Source organism: Oryctolagus cuniculus, chromosome 15, assembly GCF_964237555.1.
Source record: "Oryctolagus cuniculus chromosome 15, mOryCun1.1, whole genome shotgun sequence".
In the NCBI taxonomy this organism is placed as follows: Eukaryota; Metazoa; Chordata; class Mammalia; order Lagomorpha; family Leporidae; genus Oryctolagus; species Oryctolagus cuniculus.
The window spans coordinates 64,162,154-64,186,421 of NC_091446.1; the positions used below are offsets into that span (position 1 = coordinate 64,162,154).

Here is a 24,268-nt window from a genome sequence, read left to right on the forward strand (position 1 = left end):
TCCTGGGAAAGCAGTAGAAGATGGCACAAGTCCTTGGGCCCCTGCACCTGCCTGGGAGACCCAGAGGAAGTTCCTGGCTCCTGGCTTCGGATCAGCACAGGTCTGGCTGTTACGGTCAATTGGGGAGTGAACCATCAGATGGAAGACCTCTCTCTCTCTCTCTCTGCCTCTTCTCTCTGTGTAACTTTGACTTTCAAAGTTTTCAAAGTTTAAATCTTTTTTAAAAATGTTATTAATAGTTTAAGTGCTGTTATTTTGAAATTATTTTAGGCATACCATACATAAGACAAAGAAGTAATTATGTGGGCCGGCGCCGCGGCTCAATAGGCTAATCCTCCGCCTAGCGGCGCCGGCACACCGGGTTCTAGTCCCGGTCGGGGCACCGGATTCTGTCCCGGTTGCCCCTCTTCCAGGCCAGCCCTCTGCTGTGGCCAGGGAGTGCAGTGGAGGATGGCCCAGGTGCTTGGGCCCTGCACCCCATGGGAGACCAGGAAAAGCACCTGGCTCCTGGCTCCTGCCATCGGATCAGCGCGGTGCGCCGGCCGCAGCGCACCGGCCGCGGCGGCCATTGGAGGGTGAACCAACGGCAAAGGAAGACCTTTCTCTCTGTCTCTCTCTCTCACTGTCCACTCTGCCTGTCAAAAAAAAATAAATAAATAAATAAATAAATAAATAAATAAATAAATAAAAAAAGAAGTAATTATGTGAATCTCATTAGGAACTAACATTTCCAACACAATTTGAATTAGAAATAACAATATGAACTCATATATTTCCCTTATTTCTGTTCGTTGAAAAGACCTAGGAGCCAGCGCTGTGGTGTAGTACGTTAAACCTCCGCTTGTGGTGCTGGCATCCCATATGGGCACTGGTTTGAGTTCCAGCTGCTCCACTTCTGATCCAACTCCCTACTAATGGCCTGGGAAAACAGTGGAAGATGGCCCAAGTGCTTGGGCCCCTACATTCAAGTGGGAGACCAGGAAGAAGCTCTGGCTTCAGATCAGAGACCTCTCTAACTCTGCCTCTCCAATAAATAAATCAATCTTCAAAAAAAAAAAAAAATCTGGAATAAATGACAAACTCAACAGCAATAAATATGCAGAACCTACCTAGACTCTGCTCCTTAAACATCATTTCCTGTTAAAAGGAATCAAGGCTCATTAGATAAATGCCTTTCTGTTCTGGAGTGGAAACTTTAAAGTTAAGACTGGAAAAAAATGTCAGAAAGCAGAAAAATATCATTATCATCGATGAATAACGAGATCAGGTCAAGTGTTTGGCAGAGGGTTAGGCTGCCAGATATGACACTGCATCCCACCTTAGAGTTAGTCACAGCTGCTCCACTTCCGATATAGCTCTCTGCTATTGTATCCAAGAAAGCATAAGATGGCCCAAGTACTTCGGCCCCTGTTACCCACAGGAGAGACCTGGATGGAGTTCCTGACCACCTAGCTTCAGCCTGGCCCAGTCCTGGCTGTTGTGGGCATTTGGGGAGTGAACCAACAGATGGAACACCTCTCTCTCTCTCTCTCTGTCTCTCCCTCTCTGTCACTCTGCCTTTCAAATAAATTAAAAAAAAAATAATAGGAACATTTCAAAAAGGGAAATGAACCAATCTGAAGAAGCTCCTACTGGCCTAAAATGGGATAACCTGAGTGTCAAAGAAATAATCAATAGATTTAAAAGTAAAAATACATAAAAATCTACACATTCATTAACGCCCTGGCCAGAAGTGCCGGCATCCCATATGGGCGTCGGTTCAAGACCCAGCTGCTTCACTTCCAATCCAGCTCTCTGCTATGGCCTGGCAAAGCAGTAGAAGATGGCCCAAGTCCTTGGGCCCCTGCACCCATGTGGGAGACCCGGAAGAAGCTCCTGGCTCCTGGCTTCAGATCAGCACAGCTCCAGCCATTGCAGCCAACTGCGGGAGTGAACCATCGGATGGAAGATCTCTCTCTGCCTCTCCTCTGTGTAACTCTTTCAAATAAAATAATTAAATCTTAAAAAAAAAAAAAGATTTACTTATTCATTTGAAAGGCAGATATAAAGAATGAAAGAGAGAATGGGCAAGCTCACATCTGCTGGCTCACTCCCTAAATGTTCACAACTGCCAAGGCTCAGCCAACCAGAAGCCAGGAGCCTAGAACTCCATCTGGGTCTCATGTGAGACCCAAGCACTCAGGCCATCTTCCATTGCTTTCCCTAGTACATTAGCAGGAACCTGGATCAGAAGTGGGGTAGCAGGGACTCAAATATGCCCTCATATGGAATGCCAGTGTTGCAGACAGAGGGTTAACACACTGTGCCACAACACTGGATAAAAATCACTGACTGCTATTAGAAGTCAAGGGCAAAACTTCATTACTCTGAAAACTGATAAAGGGCAGTGGAGGATGGCCCAGGTCCTTGGGCCACTGCACCCACATAAGAGACCTGGAAGAAGCTCCTGACTTCTGGCTTTGGATAGGCGCAGCTCAGGCCATTGCAGCCATTTGAGGAGTGAACCAGCAGATGGAAGACCTCTTTCTCTCTGCAAAATTCTTTCAAATAAATAAATTAAATAAACAAATAATCAATCAAATCAAGCCTCAACCAGTAACCAGCTTGCAGTAAACACAGGAGTTAGAAGAACAAAGGGGCCAGCGCTGTGGCTTAGTTGGTAAAGCCAGCACTACAGGTGGCGCCCATATGGGGAGTGAACCAGCAGATGGAAGACCTCTCTTTGCCTCTGCCTCTGCCTCTGGCTCTCTGTAACTCTGCCTTTCAAATAAATAAATAAACAGAACAAAGCAAATACTAAAAAAAAAAAAATTAGTCAACTCCAGAATGTAGAATTCCCATACAATATATGACCAGATTTTCTCAGTGTTATGGGGGGTAAAGGGTAGAGACAGGACAATGAAAGAAATTTAAGACATAACCAAAAAATCCAACTGTAAAATGACATTTCTGAAACCACTAGAGAAAATCTGGATATTGACTGAGTATTAAACTATATCAAGGAAACACTGTCAATTCTGTCAGGCAGAATAAGAGTTTCTTAAATTTTAAAAGACCTATCAATTAGATATACATACTGAATTATTTATGAATAAAATGAAATGTTGTCTAGGATTTGCTAGATAGGCATATGGCATAGAAGATTCCAGTTAGGATGACCACATCCCACATCATAGTGCCTGAGTTCCAGTCCTGCCTCTGCTCCTAGTTCAAGTGTCTTGCTAACGTGCAACCTGGGAGAAGGAAGAAGGTGAAGGCTCAAGTAGTTGGGTCCCAGTCACCCACATGAGAGACCAAGATTGAGTCCCCAGTTCCTGGCTTCAGCCTAGAACAGCCTCTGGAACTCATGTAGTTGTTTAAGACAGAAATCAAGTCCATCATCAAATTCTTCCTCCTAAGTAGCTTGATAACCATAGCCATTAGTTACCACTAACATCTCTTACTTTTATAACAGCCTCTTCCCTTGTTCTTTGTCCCCAACCCAAAACTCAATCTCCATTTTGTAGCCAGAATGATATCCTAAAAGGAAAATAATAAATTTCCATATTTAAAATTTTTCAATATTTCCATACTGTGCACAGGACAGTTCACACCTATGAAGCCCTCCAAGAGATGCTCCTCCTCCTTTTCTCTCTAGCCTCACCTCTCACTATTCTCAATAAACCAAACCCCCATCTCCACCTCTTACACTCAGCTTTTGAACTCTAAATTAAGATTCACAAGCTATTTGTTATCTGAATATGGGTATGTCCTCTCCTCTCTGGCCTTTATACATGGTCCTTCACCCAAGAACACTTCCCCAAGGCCCATTCTCATTTTCCTAGTTAAGTTCTTTGTCCATTAGATACCAACTTTGTTAATGTCATGTCTTCTAGGGAGTCTTCCTCCTATACTTATCGAGAAAGAGGTTTCCTCCTATGTACTCCCACAGTATCCTGCATTTCCCCCATCCTGGCATTCATCGTACTGTATCATTAAGAATGTAAGTACTGAGGATGGCATTGTGGCATGGCAGGTTAAGCCTCCACCTGCCGTAGCAGCATCCCATATGGGTACCGGTTCAAGATCCAGCTATTCCAGTTCCAATTCATCTCCCTGTTAATGTGCCTGGGAAAGCAGCAGAGGATGGTCCAAGTGCTGCAGTCCCTGCACCTGTGTGGGAGACCCAGAAGCAGCGGTGGGCTCTTGGCCAATGCAGCCATTTGGGGAGTGAACCAGCAGATGGAAAATGTATCTCTCTTTCTCTCCTTTTCTCTCTGTAATTCTACCTTTCAAATAAAATAAAAAAGAAAATGGAACTGAAGTTTATTTTTAAAAAAATGTACCGGGGGCTGGCGCTGTGGCGCAGCAGGTTAACACCCTGCCCTGAAGCACTGGCATCCCGAGACCCGACTGCTTCACTTCCGATCCAGCTCTCTGCTATGGCCTGGCAAAGCAGTAGAAGATGGCCCAAGGCCTTGGGCCCCTACACCCACGTGGGAGACCCAGAAGCAGCTCTTGGCTCCTGGCTTCGGATCGGCGCAGCTCTGGCCATTGCGGCCAACTGGGGAGTGAACCAGTGGATGGAAGACCTCCCTCTCTCTCTCTCTCTTTCTGCCTCTGCCTCTCCTCTCTCTGTGTAACTCTGACTTTCAAATAAATAAATAAATCTTAAAATAAATAAAAATTTAAAAAGTACCTAACATATATAATAGATGGCAATGTTAAATAGTTAATATCTACCAAACGTAGTATTTTAAACCAGAAGCCTTTTATATATATTTTTTAAAGATTTATTTTGAGGCCGGCGCCATGGCTCACTAGGCTAATCTTCCACCTGCGGTGCTGGCACCCCGGGTTCTAGTCCCAATTGGGGTGCCAGATTCTGTCCTGGTTGCTCCTCTTCCAGTCCAGCTCTCTGCTGTGGTCCGGGAAGGCAGTGGAGGATGGCCCAAGTGCTTGGGCCCTGCACCTGCATAGGAGACCAGGAGGAAGCACTTGGCTCTTGGCTTCAGATCAGCACAATGTGCCGGCCGTAGCAGCCATTTGTGGGGGTGAACCAACAGAAGGAAGACCTTTCTCTCTGTCTCTTTCTCTCACTGTCTATAAGTCTCTCTCTGTCTCTCTCACTGTTTAACTCTGCCTGTCAAAAAAATTTAAAAAAAAATTTTTAAATAAAGATTTATTTTGTTCATTTGAAAGGCAGAGTTACAGAGAGAGGAGGAGGAATAGAGAGCAATCTTCTAACTGCTGATTCATTCTCCAAATGGCTACAATGGCCAGAGCTGGGCCAGTCTGAAGCCAGGAGCCAGGAGATTCATCCGAGTCTCTCCCACTTGAGTTCAGGGGCCCAAGCACTTGGGCCATCTTCCGCAGCTTTCTCAGGTGTATTAGCAGGAAACAGGATTGGTAGTAGAGCAGCCAGGACTTAAATGGCACCCACATGGGATGCCATACTGGTCCCAACCAGAAGCCTTTAAAAAAAAAAGTCATAATCTTATCAAAAGTAGTATAATCAGTATTAGTAGAAATGGAAAATTTTTAAATTTATACATTTTTGGAGATCCAAATTAACAGAATTACATTACAGCTTAATGGAAACTTTACTTAGTAGTATTCCAGGTTTAACTGTACCACTGAATACCCTCATCCAAAAAGAAGGGAGGAATAGCATGATAAACAGCCCATCACACTATTTTTTCTTACTGAGGAAATAAATTCTAGTATGAAGACAGAGACAACATATTATTTATACAGCTGATAGTGACAGGAGATATTAATTGTAGTAAACCACAGAGTCACCAAAAAGTGAAACAGTATAAATTGTCATTAAATCAGCTGTAACTTAAAAAAAAAAAAAAAGTCTTGATAAAAACAGGTCAGAAAACTTCAAACATCTGTGCACAAGCAATACATTTTTATTTTACTGACTGAATAATAAACTCTGATTACCAATTACTTTATAACTTTAAATATAAGGCATTCAAGCAGTTTTAAATGCTCTGATGAAAACCATCTAGAAAAATGATTTTCTTATACCTTAAAATTACTTAAGCTAGTCTCTATAAGCTTTCACAGTAATAAGTTCAAAGCACATTCACAACTATTAAGTCCTAGAGAAAAAGAGGGTTTGTGGCCTTCAAAGGTTATGAAACAAACTGTAATTTAATATCTTAAAATGGGATCTAGCATTTTGGTGCAGTGGTTAAGCAACTGCCTATAATGCTGGCATCCCATAGGTGAAGTGCTGGTTCGAGTCCTAGCTACTCCACTTCCAATCCAGCTCCCTGATAATGCACCTGGGAAAGCAGCAGATGATAGCCCAAGTACCGAGCTCCATACCACACATGTGGGATACATGGATGGAGTTCCAGACTCCTGCATTCAGCCTGACCTAGCGTTGGCCATTGTAGCCATCTGGGGAGTGAATCAGCAGATAGAAGCTCTCTGTCTCTCCTTCTATTTAACTCTGCCTTTCAAAAAAAAAAAAAAATACCTACTTCCTTTTAAAAACTTTAAATACATTGACATTAACATTAGGGCCAGCACTGTGGCATAGCAAGTAAAAGCCACCGCCTGCAGTGCCAGCATCCTATATGGGTGCCGGTTCGAGTCCCGGCTGCTCCATTTCTGATCCAGCTCTCTGCTGTGGCCTGGGAAAGCAGTCAAAGATGGCCCGAGCGCTTGGGTCCCTGCACCCACGTGGGAGACCCAAAAAAATGTTTCTGGCTCCTGGCTTCAGATCAGCACAGCTCCAGCCGTTGTGGCCAACTGGGGAGTAAACCAGTGGATAGAAGACCTCTCGCTGCCTCTCCTCTCTCTGTGTAACTCTTTCAAATAAATAAATAAATCTTAAAAAAAAATTAATGTTCATGTACTCAAATTACATTAACATTGTCCTAATGGACTGAACTCTGAAAAGAGCAGCCGGGGTTAGATATTTTCTATACTCGAAGAATTATCTTACCTGGAAGATTACCCTTCGATATGGTATCCGTATCCAAGTTGTAGGTATCCTGGAGACGCAACAGAGCTTTGGCTGCCCCAACCTGATCTTCATCATTTGGGAAGTACTGCCTCTGAATGGTTAGGTTGGAAATAAACCCTTCAAACAGAAAGAGGGGGAAAAAAACTGTAGAATCACTAAGATTTCCAAAACACAGTCTTTGTAAGGATTCTAAAAAATCCATTTTACTATCATTTTCCACCATATAAAGTTCCACATATAATCAATAAGAAAAAAAATTAAATGATACACTCTTAACTTTTAAATCTCCCCAAATTCTTTCTAATATTGCTTAAGTAATCTGATCTCATTATATAAATCAAATCTGTCATATTAAGTAAAGTTCAGCTAGCCTATTGAGTTTTCAGTTACATATATATAACAAGAAAACAAAAGTGTCTCTTCCAGGCTGGAGGAATGAACAGATTTATGGATTTGAAGATGACATTCACTGGCAACAAATTACACTTTCAGATAACAGATGGTAAGTACAATCTATGCTATTAAGATTCTGTTCTCTTTGTCTCAATAGCACATATTATATGAATATGTGCATATATAAAGTTTGGTAGAATTCTTGAGAGGAAGTAAGAGATATTAACTATATATTCCAGATAAATAACTAATTAAAAATTTAGATCTAAACATCAAATGTAATGCTCACCAGTCCAGATTTGCTATAGATAAAACCCAATCATGGGCCAGCACCATGGCTCACTTGGCTAATCCTCCACCTGCAGCGCTGGCACCCTGGGTTATAGTCCCGGTTGCTCCTCTTCCAGTCTGGCTCTCTGCTGTGTCATGGGAGGGCAGCGGAGGATGGCCTAAGTACTTGGGTCCCTGTACCCGCATGGGAGACTGGGAGGAAGCACCTGGCTCCTGGCTTCAGAACGATGCAGCGCTGGCCGTAGCGGCCTTTAGGGGAGTGAACCAACGGAAGGAAGACTTTTTTTCTCTGTCTCTCTCTCACTGTCTATAATTCTCTCTGTGTCTCTCTCTAACTCTGCCTGTCAAAAACAAAACAAAACAAAACAAAAAAACAATCTTGAGGCAGGTACTGTGGCTTAGCAGGTTATGCTGTGGCCTGCTACATGAGTGCCGGTCAAGTCTCGGCTGGTCCACTTCCGATCCAGCTCTCTGCTACAGCCTAGGAAAGCAATAGAAAATGGCCCTAGTGTTTGTGCCCCTGCACCCATGTGGGAGACCTGGAAGAAGCTCCTGGCACCTGGCTTTGGATAGGCACAGCTTCGGGCATTGCGGCCATCTGGGGAGTGAACCAGCGGATGGAAGACACCTCTCTCTCTCTCTCTCTCTCTGCCTCTGCCTCTGCCTCTACCTCTCTGTAATTATGCCTTCCAAATAAATAAATAAATCTTTAAAAAAAAAAAAAATCTTGGGGCCAGTGTTGTAGCACCGTGGGTTAAGTTGCCATTTGTGTCACCAGCCACACCCATCAGAGCTGCTCTACTTCCAATCCTTCTCCCTGCTAAGTTATCAGGAAAAACATCGGATGATGGCCCAACTACCTGGGTCCTGTCACCACTGTAGAGAACCCAGAGAGAGTTCCAGGCTCCTGGCTATACCCAGCCCTAGGCTTTATAGCCATTTGGAGAGTGAACCAGTGGATGGAAGAACTGTCTCTCCCTGTCACTCTTCCTTTTCAAATAAATAAATGAATAAATAAGACTTTTTTATTTTTTTATTTTATTATTTTTTTGACAGGCAGAGTGGACAGTGAGAGAGAGAGAGAGACAGGTCTTCCTTTTGCCGTTGGTTCACCCTCCAATGGCTGCCGCAGCCAGCACACCGCGCTGATCCGAAGGCAGGAGCCAGGTGCTTCTCCTGGTCTCCCATGGGGTGCAGGGCCCAAGCACTTGGGCCATCCTCCACTGCACCCCCTGGCCACAGCAGAGAGCTGGCCTGGAAGAGGGGCAACCGGGACAGAATCCGGCGCCCCGACCGGGACTAGAACCCGGTATGCCGGCGCCGCAAGGTGGAGGATTAGCCTATTGAGCCGCGGCACCAGCCAATAAATAAGATTTTTAAAAACTAATCTTAAAGAAAATCTATTTAAATACAGAAAAAATCAAATGCACCAATTACTGATTACTATGTAACTCCTACAATGAATGGGTGCTAAATATCCCTTAAGAAACAAATTTCTAAAAATCCAAAAGTAGTTTAAAATTTTAATACAAGTATTATAATTTGCAAATAAAAATTGTGAATTTATAGTCAACCATCAAAGACAGGCATTTTTATGGAAATGGAAATGTACAAATGAGCAACTAGCTGAAGAGGGTAGAAGTTCACATCAAGCATATTTTTCACTTTTAAAACCAACTCTTGAGTCACAGACTCTACATGGAATTTTACAAGCAAGTTTTTACAGACTATAATGTTTCTTAGACCCCAAAACAAAATCCAGGAGGTAGCTTAAATCTTAATACAGGAAAAATAAATACATATACACATTATGGGATGACTGCCACAGATTAAAATATCCGTCTCAAGGTCTACATTATAAAAGAATTATTCCAAGTCATTGCTTGAGATTAAACACAAATACACACACATATATATTTATATATCTCCTTAAAAATGTTTTCAGCATGTTTCATAGAGAAGCATAACAAACATCTCTTTCATTAGCAAAGATGTATGTACAAATACTTAAGTATTCTCCTCAAGGTTTCTTGTCCTATTCCTAACAGTTTACTTCACTGCTTCTGAAACATGCTAAGCAACCCCGGAATATTTTACCTACATAGCTCACTCAGCACATGGACTTGTGTGCTCTCACTGTCTCTTTGCCACTTTCATGCATTCAACAAATATTTGAGTCTTTACTGTGTACTAAGCAAAATCCCTTTACCCCCTAAAACTCAAGGCTTAGTTTTCTGTATCTATTACTAAAATATTGAAAATTCTACACCCCCACTACAATTTTTTCAGACATACTAACTCATTACTATTGATTACAGCCTCAGTTTTTTAATGTGTTATCTATATCAAGTACAAGAATACTTCATTTTTTTCATAGTGTTGGGGGCAGGTGTTGTGGCACAGCAGGTTAAGCTGTGGCTTGGGATGAATACATCCCTTATCAAGAGTGCTTGGGATGAGTCCTGTCTCCCTCTTTGCTTCAGATCCAGCTTCCTTTTAATGCACTTGGGCAGAAGCAAATGAGGGTTCAAGTGCTAAGTTCCTGCCACCCACTGTGAAACCCTTGCTGCTGGCTTTGGCCTGGCCAAGCCCCAGCTACTATGCACATTTAGGAAGTGAACCAGCAGACTGAAGATATTTCAGTTGCTGTGCCTCGCAAATAAATAAAAATGAATAAACAAACATCCTTTAAAACTCAGAGAAAATTACAATTAAAAGGTAAGTTTAGGGAGCCTGGGCTATGGCACAGCAGGTTAAGCTACCAAGTGCAACACCAGCAACCCATATATCACCGTGCCAGTCTGAGTCCCAGTTGCTCCACTTCCAATCCAGCTTCCTGCTAATGCACGTGGAAAGGCAGCAGTACTTGGACCCCCTGATAGCCATGTTGGAAACCCAGAGTTTCTGGATCCTGGCTTCAGCCTTGCCCAGACTGTTGTGGGAATTTGGGGAGTGAAACCAGCAGATGGAAGATGTCTTTCCTCTGCCTCTCCCTGTCAGTCTGCCTTTCAAATAAATAAATCATTTTTTAAAGGTTAAGTTTAACCTAGCTTTTAACACAGCTGTCCCACAGTAGAGCTCCTGGATTCAATTTCCAGCTCCAGCTCCTGGCTCTCGTCTAGATCCTGGGAGGCTTTGGCAATGGTTCAAGAAACAGGTTACTGCTACCCATGTGAAAAACATGGATTGAGTTCCTGGCTACTTCAGCCCTGGCCTTGGGCAGTCACAGGCATTTGGGGAATGAAGCAGTGGATGCGAGCTCTATTCATATGCATGCATGCCTGCCTGCCTTTTTGCATCTGAAATAAAATTTTTAAAATTTTGTAAAGGTTAGTTTATTTTGGTACAAAAAATTTTGAAACCTATAGTTTTTTCATAATATGTACTTCTCCATGAACTTTTTGAAAACTCCATGTAAAATAATCCTAAACTCTAAAATATGAGGGAGAATACAACTAACTTTTTTTTTTTTTTTTTTTTTGATAGGCAGAGTGGACAGTGAGAGAGAGAGAGAGAGAAAGGTCTTCCTTTTGCCGTTGGTTCACCCTCCAATGGCCGCCGAAGGCAGGAGCCAGGTACTTATCCTGGTCTCCCATGGGGTGCAGGGCCCAAGGACTTGGGCCATCCTCCACTGCACTCCCTGGCCACAGTAGAGAGCTGTTATAGTACCACTCCCAACATTTTAAAAACTGATTAAAGACAGATTTGCACATAAATTTTTGTTTGAAAATAACCCCAAAATAAAAATGATTACTTCAGAATGAAGTTATACAACAAGTCTATACTCTTGTAGGTTGCAAAACAAAAAACACCAATCTTAGCAGTATTAGTATTTTTTTTATTCAAAGAATCCAAGAATGTAGCCGGCGCCGCGGCTCACTAGGTTAATCCTCCACCTAGTGGCGCCGGCACACCGGGTTCTAGTCCCGGTTGGGGCACCGGATTCTGTCCTGGTTGACCCTCTTCCAGGCCAGCTCTCTGCTGTGGCCAGGGGGTGCAGTGGAGGATGGCCCAAGTAGTTGGGCCCTGCACCCCATGGGAGACCAGGAGAAGCACCTGGCTCCTGCCTTCAGATCAGCATGGTGCACCGGCCACAGCGCACCGGCCACGGCAGCCATTGGAGGGTGAACCAACAGCAAAAGGAAGACCTTTCTCTCTGTCTCTCTCTCTCTATCCACTCTGCCAGTCAAAAAAAAAAAAAAAAAAAAAAAAAAAAAAAAAAAAAGAATCCAAGAATGTGACTAAATTAACTCTAGTCAAAAAAATGCACCCAAGCAATAATTCAATTACAACATTGAACACAATGTCTGAGAATAAATTTTAGCATTCTAAAGACAGTAACTATGTCTTTCTTTCTTGTGTTTTTGTTTGTTTTTTGGGGTTTTTTTGGGCCAGTTAGTCACCTCAGACTTACCATCTGACATATCCTTAAGGACTAGATTCTCCAACTCACTCCACTCAGTGTTCAGACGTTTCACTAACTTGAATGCATTCACAGGATGCCCAACAAATCCTTCTGGATCTTTGGTTGCTGTGTTGGTTAGCCGATCTAATTTCTCTGCCCATCTGTAGATAATACATAAAAAAATAGAGTATATACATTTAATAAATAATACTAAATTGTAATTAGTAAAGTACTTGTTTAAAAAAAAACTAGATTAGATGTGTTTAGTTAAATCATACACGTAACGTCCTATTAATGGAAAACTAATTATAAAGATCCTTTATAAAGCAAGGTCCTCTTATAAATAAAATCTCAGCAGGCCAGACAGGATGGAGAAAGGTAAATGAGGTCTTTTGATGGCTTTTGTCCCAGCCTGGTAACAATGCCAATCTGATCATCAAGTTGTTTTTTTTTTCTTTGAAATTGTACTTAAAGCCAACTGCCACCAGTCCCCTTTGGGTTTTCCTCTTGGAAACCCCCTCCATGCCATTCTGGCTAGATGCCCTTGATTCTAATAAATACTTCTAAATCTCAAAAACAAATACATAAATAAAATAAATAAATAAAATCTAACTTGTCAAATAATAAGACTTTTGTTTTACTTTTGTTTCTTTCGAATGTTTATAATTACTATCTTAATGAAAGTTGTCATCGGAACCTTCATTTCCCTGGTGCTGGGGTACTATGGTGTAGCAGGTAAAACTGCCACCTGCAGTGCCAGCATCCCATATGGGCGCCAGTTTGAGTCATGGCTGCTCCACTTCTGATCCAGCTCTCTGCTATTGTCTGGGAAAGCAGTAAAAGATGGTCCCTGCACCTGCCTCAGAGACCCAGAAGCAGCTCGTGGCTCCTGGCTTTGGATGGACTCAGCTCCAGCTGTTGAGGCCATTTAAGAAGTGAACCAAGGGATGGAAGACCCCTTTCTTTCTGCCTCTAGCTCTACGTAATTCTGCCTTTCAAATAAATATATAAATCTTTTAAAAAGAATTCATTTCCCCATAGGTCCTTAAGGCCAAATAACTGATTACACTGCATGATACAATTTAACACAAATTCAGTTATGTTAATTTAAATCAATTTAAACCAAATGTTTATGTTCAATAGCTAGAAATTATAGTTGCATTTTAAAACAAAAAACCTGGATACCTAGCTACTAATTAAATAAAAGACTAGGTCAGGATTCACTATGAACCTGAATCAATCACAAATAAGCATTTGAGGCCGGCGCCGCAGCTCACTAGGCTAATCCTCCGCCTAGCGGCGCCGGCACACCGGGTTCTAGTCCCGGTCGGGGCGCCGGATTCTGTCCCGGTTGCCCCTCTTCCAGGCCAGCCCTCTGCTGTGGCCAGGGAGTGCAGTGGAGGATGGCCCAGGTGCTTGGGCCCTGCACCCCATGGGAGACCAGGAAAAGCACCTGGCTCCTGGCTCCTGCCATCGGATCAGCGCGGTGCGCCGGCCGCAGCGCGCCAGCCGCGGCGGCCATTGGAGGGTGAACCAACGGCAAAGGAAGACCTTTCTCTCTGTCTCTCTCTCTCACTGTCCACTCTGCCTGTCACAAAAAAAAAAAAAAAAAAAAAAAAAAAAAAACAAAAACAAATAAGCATTTGAGAAAAACTATGAATTAAATATTAATCATACTTATCCCTATAATATATAAAACGGAACTATAGGAGTGAAGTATAAGTAGAACTGGAAAAATGCTTGAGCAGGTATTTTGATTGGGGAGGTTACAGGATAAAATATAATGACACCACTTTGAAAATTTTCATCCATACCCACACCTATCCCTATCTTTACCTTAATCCATGTTCTTCCACATAAACCTGGGACCGGGCCTACCTTGTTTTCTGTGCTATTTCAGTCAACTAGGTATGATTAAAACTGACAGATGGCTCTGATTTCCACTGGAAGAATGTTTTAGCTCAGAAAAGAAAACATCGAGGTGGAGTCATAGTATACTTACTATGACTTACTATGACTCTTACTATAAGAGTTTAGTTTTACTAAACTCTTGCTTACTTTTTTATTTGTTCTAACTTGTCCTCTTCTGCCTTAATATAATCTTTCAGAGAAGTCACCAGATCTTTCTCAGTATGGATCAAATCAGTCATCTGACCTAGAAGGGACAAAGAAGAAGGTTACTGAATATTTACATTCATTAACGCATGTACTATAGAATGATTTAAGAATGACCGAATGCTTCATTCTATGAGAAGACTTAACTGGCATGAATCACGTATGTTGGGATCATCTTTTCTTTTTTTCACCAGATAAATCAAAATAAAGCCAAAAACTTTTCTAATCATGAATTAGAGTTCAAATTTTCAAGCTACTTAATTTTATAAGCTCAGACAATGCTGACAAACTGTCTTCTTCCACAAATATAAATTACAAACAACACTATTTCTCAAGGATCAATGTTTCTTCACCATTTCCAACCTAATTTTTTTTTGTTTTTAAAAGTAATTAAATTTTTATTCAATAAAAGCTAAACCAAAAAAGTTTTAAATACTGTATATTTATTTACAGTGGAATAAAAAGACTCATCATTTTATATCCTGAAATTAAGTGCCATAAATATTTAACACTCACGATTTAGTTAGCACTACAATTCTACAAGAATAAAACCAGTCCAGAATAAAGGAAACATCTAAGACAGATAAAGTACATCTAAAGAAAATATAAAGATACATATCAAACTAAAAGGAATATTCTAGGAGCAAGGGAACATCAGGCGGTCTTATATTCTATCTACTATATTTCTATTTTTTCCTCTTTAACCAACATGCTATTTTTATAACACTTTTAAGGATTTTTTTTTTTAAAATGATGCAGAAAACAGAAACTTACATTCATAGCAGATTCTGAAGTGAAAAAAGCAGGTTAGAAATAATATATGTTGTTTATATGTCTATGCATTGAAAAAGACTAAGCATAAGCATTAAATTGTATGTTGGTCAGACTTATAATGGGTAATTTTCTTTGATGCATTTTCCTAAATTTTCACAAGTTTCTAAACTCAATATGTATCATTTTTATAACCAGGAAAATTAAAGAAAAATAAAATTGAGGTTTATATTTTGAGGACCTTTTAGAATACAGGAAGTAAAAATGCTTCAGCTTTTGAAAATACATGGTATATATTCTTACTGATTTTAAAACATTTTTAAAAAATGGAAGTTTTACATGCAAAACAACACAAACCAAAAAATAAAACTCACCAATTGAAGTAAAAAATCCTGGATGGGCAAAAGATTGAGGAAGTAGAATGCCTAGTATGAAAATACACCAAATCATCTTGGAAGATTTAATTTTATAGGTTCACACACCTACAAGAGAAATACAGCCATTAACAAAAACAAAACAATTAAGAAAATCTCCTTACCTATTCTTCCCATGAACAAAATCAAAGTCAAACTCCAAGTTTGGCCAAAGAATTGATGTTAAATCTTGTAAAATGATTTAATAACTTAATAGTAATTAACTACTATCATACCACTTTTATAATTATCATGCTACTTTAATATTTTATATTCAAGAAAAATATAAATGTTCATTATAATTTTATTAATAATTCAACCTAATTTTCTTAGTTACTATTATAATTGGAGTAATCGAGTTGTAGTAATGTTTTAATGTAGCCTGAAAAGTAAGTTTTCTCTGTGATCTACACCTAAACCAACCATGTCTCCCCAAAAAACTTACTAAAATAGCTTAATTTAGAGGGCCAGCACTGTGGCACAGCAGGTAAAGCCACCACCTGCAGAGCCAGCATCCCATATGTGTGCCTGTCCGAGTCCTGATCCAACTGTCTGCTATGGCCTGGAAAAGCAGAAGATGGGTCAAGTCCTTGGGTCCCTGCACCCACATAGGAGACACAGAAGCAGCTCTGGGTTCCTGGCTTCGAATGGGCTCAGCTCCAGCCATTTGGGGAGTGAACCAGTGGATGGAAGATCTCTTTCTCTGGCTCTGCCTCTCTGTAATTCTACCTTTCAAATAATAAATATTTTTTAAAAACAAAAAATAAAATAGTTTAATGTAAATATTATCAAGTCATTTTAAAGACATTAAGGAAACAGAGTTTTCTGATTAGTTTTTTAACATTTGTTTATTTATTTGTAAGGCAGAGTTACAGAGAGAGAGAGGTCTTCCATCTGCTGGTTCACTCCCTAGATGGCAGCAATGGCCGGAGCTACACCAATCCAAAACCAGGAGCTTCTTCTGGGTCTCCCACACAGGTGCAGGGGCCCAAGGACTTGAGTCATCTTCTACTGTTTTCCCAGGCCACAGCAGAGAGCTGGATGGGAAGTAGAGCAGCCAGGACTTGAACCAGCGCCCAAATGGGACAACGGCACTGCAGGCTGGGCCTTTAACCCGCTGCACCACAGTGTTTGCCCTGATTAGTTTAAAATTCCTAACTTGGTCTATCTTTCTTCACAAGACTTTAAATTTTAAAATAAATATAAAGTTATAGATGTTTGGTGTGATAAAAAATCTGCAATGGGCCAGTGTTGTGGTACAGTTAGTTAAGCCACTGCCTGTGATGCCAGCAATCCATAGGGCTGCTAGTTTTGTTCTGGCTGCTGCACTTCTGATCTAGCTCCCTGCTAATGAGCCTGGGAAAGTAGTGAAACATGGCCCAAGTGTTTGGGCCCTTGACACCCATGTGGGAGACTTGGAAGAAGCTTCTGGCTCCTGGATCTGGCCTGGTCCAATGCTGGCCACTGCAGCCATCTGGACAGTAAACCAGCAGATGGAATCTCTCTCTCTCTCTCTCTCTCTCTCTCGCCATCTTTCTTAGACCTCCGAAATAAATAAGTTAATCCAATTTAAAAAAAGGTCTTCTAAAACTGACTATAGTGATTTATGGTTGAATGATTTTGAAAGTACTGACTCCATTCAATACAAAACCATAGAACAATATTAAACGGGTAAACTATATAGTATATGAGTTATATTTCAATGGTACTACTGGGTTTAAAATTATTTATTTTATTCAAGGGGCAGAGAGACAGAGAGTGCTACCATCCACTGGTACATGTCCCAAATGTCTGCAACTGCTAGGGTTGAGTTGGGAACGGAGCCAGGAGATGGGAACTCAGTCCAGGTCTCCCAAGTGGATGGCAGGGAAGCAACTACTTGACTTGAGCTGCTTTTCTGGGCCTTCCCTAGTAGGCAGCTGAGCTGGGAATCAGTAATCAAACTCAGCCACTCAAATGGTGTGGGCATCCCTAGGCCAAATGCCCATTCCAATCTTTTAAGTTGTAGACAATCCAAAAGAATAAACAGACCCATCTACTTAAACTAGTAAGTTCTCTCCAAGAACCCAGTTTTGAGTTTTTTCTTATCTACTGTACTCAGTATAAAAAATCCTAATCTGCTATAAAGCTGTGGCTTTTCCCCTCTTCTAAACCTAGCAGTGGAGCACTTTTCTCCCCAGCCCCGCCCCAGCATTGTTTTCTAGTGAGGATTCTTCACAACAGATAAAGGTATCAACTAAACAACAGGTTTTACCTTGCCCTCCCAGTCGCCCTGTTACTACTCTTCAGTTGCTCATTCTCCACCACAAACATGGAGTTCAGACCTTCTTGTTACCTTATAGGAAAGGAAGCTAGCATTTCAGTAGTCAGCCCAGTAACAGGTTGCCATTGATTACTCGGACTTGTTATGCTGCTCCTTTTGTGCAGGCACCTCTTGACTATTCCCCTGTGACTTCAACTACAGCTCAAGTCCACAGTGAAAGCTCTCTATTCCACAAAAGCTGAAAAATAACCCCCACTTTCCTCCTAACTTGAATCCCAATTTAAAAAAAAAAAAAAATCAAAAAACTACATTCTGGAAGTACTTCTAAATCTCCTCCCTCAAATTTGCTGCAAACTTCCAGATCCTTCCAGAAAAACAGAGTAGTGAAATACACTGCTTTCTTGGCTGCCCTACAGTGATTTTGGGAAGGCTTCTAGAATGCAGCAGATGCAAACACTTCCTTTCCTGGGCTCCTGCCAAAGCACAAGGCTTTTTCAAAACCATGGCTGTCTGAAGAGTCTAGAATTTTCTCACTGTTTAAACAGATTCTTGTCACAAGTTTCTCCATGAAAATAAATACTATTTCCAGAATATACAAATGCTTTCACTGTACTAATGGAATGCCAATCAGAAATGTCTAAACTTCTGATGAATTTGTATTTGTCAGATAAGAGGCTATTTTTCATTGTTAAAATATAGTCTGTCATTAAGGCTTCCTCTTTATCTTTCACTGTACTTAAATCTCCCTATGAATCAAGAACCATTAACCTACAGAAATAAAAAGAAGCTTGAGACAGTCTTTTTCTCCAAACAATAGCTTGAAAATTATAGGAGAGTTTACACACAAACTCCGAGTGTTAATCATACGAAGGATAAATACTTTTACCTTATATCATGCTTCAAAATATAGGTAGATTGATCAGTTATAATCAACAAAACAAATAATAAGAAAAAAAGAAGTTATCAGACCTCTAGAAGCAGACAATTTCTAAACTCAAAAATGAGAAAACAAACTATCAAAGGCCAAATGGAATTTAAATACACAAAATAATTTAAGATATATGTCAAAAGCTACAAATTACAAACGAGAAAACCATTTAAGAAAAACAGAACTTTTGTAAGGAGCTCATACAAATTAGTTCAAAAATCACTTAGATGCTACAGGATAAGTTATTCTGAATGACAAGAAAAACTAAAGGAAAAAATTTTCAAATTTACTAGTAATTAATGACAAAAAATTAAAATAGGTTACCAATTTCTAACCATCAAAGAACAATCAAGTAAGTTCAACAAGCCAACAATTAAAGTTATATGATGATGGTATTTTATGTCAAGAAACTTAAACATATCCTTTAATTCGTTAAGGTAAAGAAAAAAAAAAAGGATTTCAAAATCAACATCATGGAACAGGAATTTACCCTAGCAGTTAAGACTGTCTGATCCCATATTGGAATACCTGGGTTTGATACCTGGCTCTAGCTCCTGATTCTACCTTCCTGTCAATGCATACACTGGGAAGCAGTGGTGACAGCTCAAGTAATTGGGTTCCTGCACACCATGTGGGAGACCTGGACCAAGTTCCCTGCTTCTGACCTTGGCCTTTGCCCAGTGCCATCCACTGTGGGCATTTGGGAAGTCAGTTCTTTCTTACTGTCTCACTCCCTCTACAACTCAAATAAGTAAACATTTTCTTTTTTAATTAACACCATACAACTCTGGTGGAATCTGTATTGAATGAGATTAAGTTTTGACTACTCTGTCAGAAAGTTTCAAAGAAATCAACACTGATCAGAGTGAAGAGAAATTTTATATAATATTGTCTTAATTATGCAAAAAAAAAATGCAGGGGGGCTGGCACTGTGGTGCAGCCAGTTAAGCTGCCGTCTACAGTGCTGGCAACCCAAATGGGTGCAAATTTGAATCCAGATGCTCCACTTTTGATTGAGCTCACTGCTAATGGCCTGGGAAAGCAGTGCAGGATGGCTCTAGTGCTGGGCCTCTGTACCCACGTGGGAGACCTGGGAGAAGCTCCCAGCCCTGGCTGTTGCAGCCATTTGAGGGGTGAACCACCGGCTGGAAGATCTCGCTCTCCCTCTCTCTTTCCTTCCCTTTCTCTCTCTCTGTAACTGACTTTAAAAAAATTTTTTTTCAGAAGAAATTCACCAAAATGTAGTCTTCTCTGGATAGCAGGACATTAGATGAGTTTTTCTGTATCTCTTATTTTTTATGTCCTACGGTATATATATATATTTTTTGACAGGCAGAGTTAGACAGTGAGAGAGAGAGACAGAGAGAAAGGTCTTCCTTCCATTAGTTCACCCCCTAAATGGCTGCTATGGCTGGCGCACTGCGCAGATCCGAAGTCAGGAGCCAGGTGCTTCTCCTGGTCTCCCACGCGGGTGCAGGGCCCAAACACTTGGGCCATCCTCCACTGCACTCCCGGGCCACAGCAGGGAGCTGGACTAGAAAAGGAGCAACCAGGACAGAATCCAGTGCCCCAATTGGGACTAGAACCTGGGGTGTCGGCGCCGCAGGCGGAGGATTAGCCAAGTGAGCCGTGGCGCTGGCCCTACGATATATTTTTATAACCACAAATTAGCTTTATATGAAATAATAAAACTAAAACATTAACTCTCATATTAAGGCATACTAAGTCTTTTTTTTTTTTTTTTTTTTTTTTGACAGGCAGAGTGGACAGTGAGAGAGAGAGACAGAGAGAAAGGTCTTCCTTTTGCCGTTGGTTCACCCTCCAATGGCCGCCGCGGCCGGCGCGCTGCGGCCGGCGCACCGCGCTGATCCGATGGCAGGAGCCAGGAGCCAGGTGCTTTTCCTGGTCTCCCATGGGGTGCAGGGCCCAAGCACCTGGGCCATCCTCCACTGCACTCCCGGGCCACAGCAGAGGGCTGGCCTGGAAGAGGGGCAACCGGGACAGAATCCGGCGCCCTGACCGGGACTAGAACCCGGTGTGCCGGCGCCGCTAGGCGGAGGATTAGCCTAGTGAGCCGCGGCGCCGGCCCTAAGTCTTTTAAGTAGTTAACTTCTAACAAAAACGTAGCTGACGATATAAGCTTTTGATTATATTCTACTTTCTAACTATACAAGCTTCCAGATTTCTCTCTTTTAGAGATAGTTAAGCCTACTGGAAAACAAGCAATTATCCAGTAGTGAACTACTCTGCCAGAGTAACACACTTTCCCATTCCTTTTCCTGAAAGACACATGATCCAGGCTAAGGGCAGTCACTGGCCCTTATCTCTATGAACATAATGGCTGAGGGATGGGCTTGCAAAGGGTAGAAAGCAACTCTTGATGGAGTTGCTAAGCTGAAGAGTCCTGTGACCATGTTCACAAAGTTATATACAGTCAAGTAGTTCCAACCGCTGACAGCCTTGATTCTTTCCAACTATTGCTTTCAGTCTATGAGCTACCCCAGTAAATTTTCAACTCAACTAACAGAAACTGTAAATTCCCTTTCTTAAGCTAGCTCTAGTTATAGATTTCTGTCATTTGCAATAAAGTTCAGAACCCTAAAACAATATTATTCCAAACTACCATGCCAATCCAACCAAAGGAAATGAATAGAAACAGAACTGTATAGCTACATGAGAATCACACACAGGTCTAAGATGTCCAGATAATCTGCACAAATTTCCAGGTGATGCTGATCTAGGATGGTACTCTGACAATCACTGGATGCAAACACCCCTTGAAATCATACAAAAAAAGCCCCTCATTTAAAATAGATTATACTTCAAGTTATCTTTTATAAAAATATAATTGAACTTCCAGTTCCTCTACAGGATGGTTCTTCTAACATTTTAATACAATGTCTCATCTATCCAAATTTATTCAGAAATCAAGTAGCATGTTAATAGCCACACTTATTTTTATCAGTCATAGGGGTTTTTTCCTAAAGATTTATTTATTTGAAAGACAGAGTTACAGTGAGAGGTAGAGACAGAAAGAGAGGTTTTCCATCCACTGGTTCACTCCCCTGACGGCTGCAACCACTAGAGCTGCGCTGATCCGAAGCCAGGAGCTTCCTCCAGGTCTCCCATGTAGGTACAGGGGCCCAAGGACTTGGGTTGTCTTCTACTGCTTTCCAGGCCATAGCAGAGAGCTTGATTGGAAGAGGAGCAGCCGGTATTAGAACCGGCACCCATATGGGATGCTGGAGATTCAGGTCAGGGCATTAACCTGCTGTGCCATAGCGCCGGCCAACAATCCTAGGTTTTTAAAATATTATGATTAGGGTTGGCACTCTCAGCAGGTTAAGCAGTGCTGGCATCCCATATGGGCACCTATTTAAGTCTCAGCTACTCCACTTCTGATACAGCTCCCTAGTGCACCTGGGAAAGAAGCAGAAGATGGTCCAGGTTCTTGAGTCCCTGCACCCATGTGGGAAACCCAATGAAGCTCCTGGCTCCTCCTGGCTAAGGCCTGGCCATGCCCTGGCCATTGCAGCAACTGGGAGAATGAACCAAAAGCAAAATCTCTCTCCTTGTCTCTCCCCTCTCTTTGTGTAACTCTAACTCTCAAAAAAAAAAAAAAATGAATAAATCTTTTCTTAAAAACATTAATTTTATTTATTTGAAAGAGTTACAGAGAGGTAGAGAAAGAGAGAGAGGTCTTCATTTGCTGTTCACTCCCCAAATGGCTGCAACTGCTGGAGCTGAGCTGATTCGAAGCTAGGAACCAGGAGTTTCTTCTGGGTCTTCCATGTGGCTGCAGGAGCCCGAGCATGTGGGCCATCTTCTACTGCTTTCCCAGGCCATAGCAGAGAGCTGGATTGGAAGTGGAACAGCTGGGACTCTAACTGGCACCCATATGGGACGCCAGCACTGCAGGCCAGGACTTTGACCCGCTGTACCACAGCGCTGGCCCCTGAATAAATCTTTTTAAAAACGAATAAATAGGGGGGCCAGCACTGTGGCATAGTAGGCTAAGCCTCCGTCTGGGGTGCCAAAATCCCATATAAACACTAGTTCATGTCCTGGCTGCTCCTCTTCCAATCCAGCTCTCTGCTACTGCCGGGGAAAGCAGTGGAAGATGGCCCAATTGCTTGGACCTCTGCACCCATGTGAGAAACCGGAAAAGAGGCTCCTGGCTCCAGGTCAGCTCAGCTCCGGCCATTGCGGCCGTTTGGGGAGTGATCCAGTGGATTGAAGACCTTTCTCTCTGTCTCTCTTCCTCTGTCTGTAACTCTACCTCTCAAATAAATACCTTTCTCTCTCTCTTCCTCTGTCTGTAACTCTACCTCTCAAATAAATAGTCTTTAAAAATAAATAAAATATAATGATTTCCTTACAGTACATCTCATTTTCATTTATGTCCACCTTCACTTGGCGAGTAGCTTGCAAAGCAAGTATTAAAGAGCATCTAAGAGTCAAGTATCTCAAAAGACATTAATGACTTTATCAAAAATAGTAAGGTACAACTACCTCCTGTTTTATTTTTTCAAACAAGCTTGAAATAAAATTACATGGGTCAAAGTTGATGTACTTTCTCTTACAAGACAAATATCAGATGGCATTCCTGAGAAGACTTGCCTTAATTTAAAAAAAGAAAAAAAAAAAAAAGCAAAGAGGAGGGAGGAGGAGAAGGAAAGAAAACTCAAGAGTCAAACATCTAATAAAAGCAAATGATGTTATAATATGAATAGTTATTGGTAATATGTTGGTTCTTGGTTCATGAGTATTTATTATATGATTTATTAAAAGACAGATTTTTTTTTTGTTTGAAAGGCAGCATGACAGAAAGAGAGGAAGAGACAGAGAGATAGAGTGAGAGTGAGAGAGAGAAATCTCCCACTCACTGGTTCACTTCTTCATTGACCACAATAGCCACTGCTGAGCCAGGCCAAAGCCAGGAATCAGAAACTCCATTCAGATCTTCCACGTAAGTGGCAGGAACCTAAGCACTTAGGCCATCATCCACTGCCTCCCCAGATGAATTAACAGGAAGTTGGAGTCAGGAGGTGGAAGTGGAAACTGAACACAGGCACTCCAGTATGGGACACAGCCAGTGTCTTAACTGCCGGGCCAAATGACCTCCCACTGGGAGGCAGCTGTGATGGCTCAAATAATCAGGTTCTTGCACCCATATGGGAAACCTGGATTGAGTTCCCAGCCCATGGCTTTAGCCCTGTCCCAGTTGGGAGAGTGAATCAGTACATAGGAGTGCTCTTTTTCTCAAAAAAATTTTAAAAATAAGCTACAAAGTATGCTATTTATCCAAACATAAAATTTTTGTATAGTGCTTCTTCCAGGAAAGTATAGTTATACACCCAATTTATCAATTAGACCTGGGAACAGATTTTAAAATAGTTCTACTACATTGTAAATATTTACAATGTTGAGTTATCAAGATTCACTGAATTTTAAGTACAAATTATTCAACGAATTACTACAATAGGGCATCTGGCAAGCAATTATATTATCCTTCCAGTTTGACATTTTTCTTCCAAGAATTGCAACATCCAAAAAAAAAATCCATCTTTCCCAGACAAATCATTTAAAAATTAATAAGGAAGACTAAAGAATGCTTGAAATTCTAATATAAACTTTGTCTGACACTAAAAATTTTCCATAGGGCTCCCTTCAACAGCCTTACCACAACTTCCATGCTTGTTCTAAACCTTTGTTTAGAGGG

General features: G+C 41.4%; 1 protein-coding gene across 2 annotated transcripts in view; it reads right to left on the reverse strand.

The window, feature by feature from the left end:
• The window catches only part of P4HA1 (prolyl 4-hydroxylase subunit alpha 1), a 104,136-nt gene that overhangs the window by 63,280 nt on the left and 16,588 nt on the right, over window positions 1–24,268 (reverse strand). For both annotated transcript variants that reach the window (XM_002718425.5, XM_002718426.5), the window contains exons 2-5: window positions 15,317–15,424; window positions 14,115–14,211; window positions 12,066–12,217; window positions 6,947–7,084 (exon numbers count right to left, since the gene is read on the reverse strand). In XM_002718425.5, coding sequence (XP_002718471.1) covers window positions 6,947–7,084; window positions 12,066–12,217; window positions 14,115–14,211; window positions 15,317–15,392 — 463 coding nt within the window. In that variant the 5' untranslated portion in view covers window positions 15,393–15,424. The remainder of the gene's footprint in view (window positions 1–6,946; window positions 7,085–12,065; window positions 12,218–14,114; window positions 14,212–15,316; window positions 15,425–24,268) is intronic.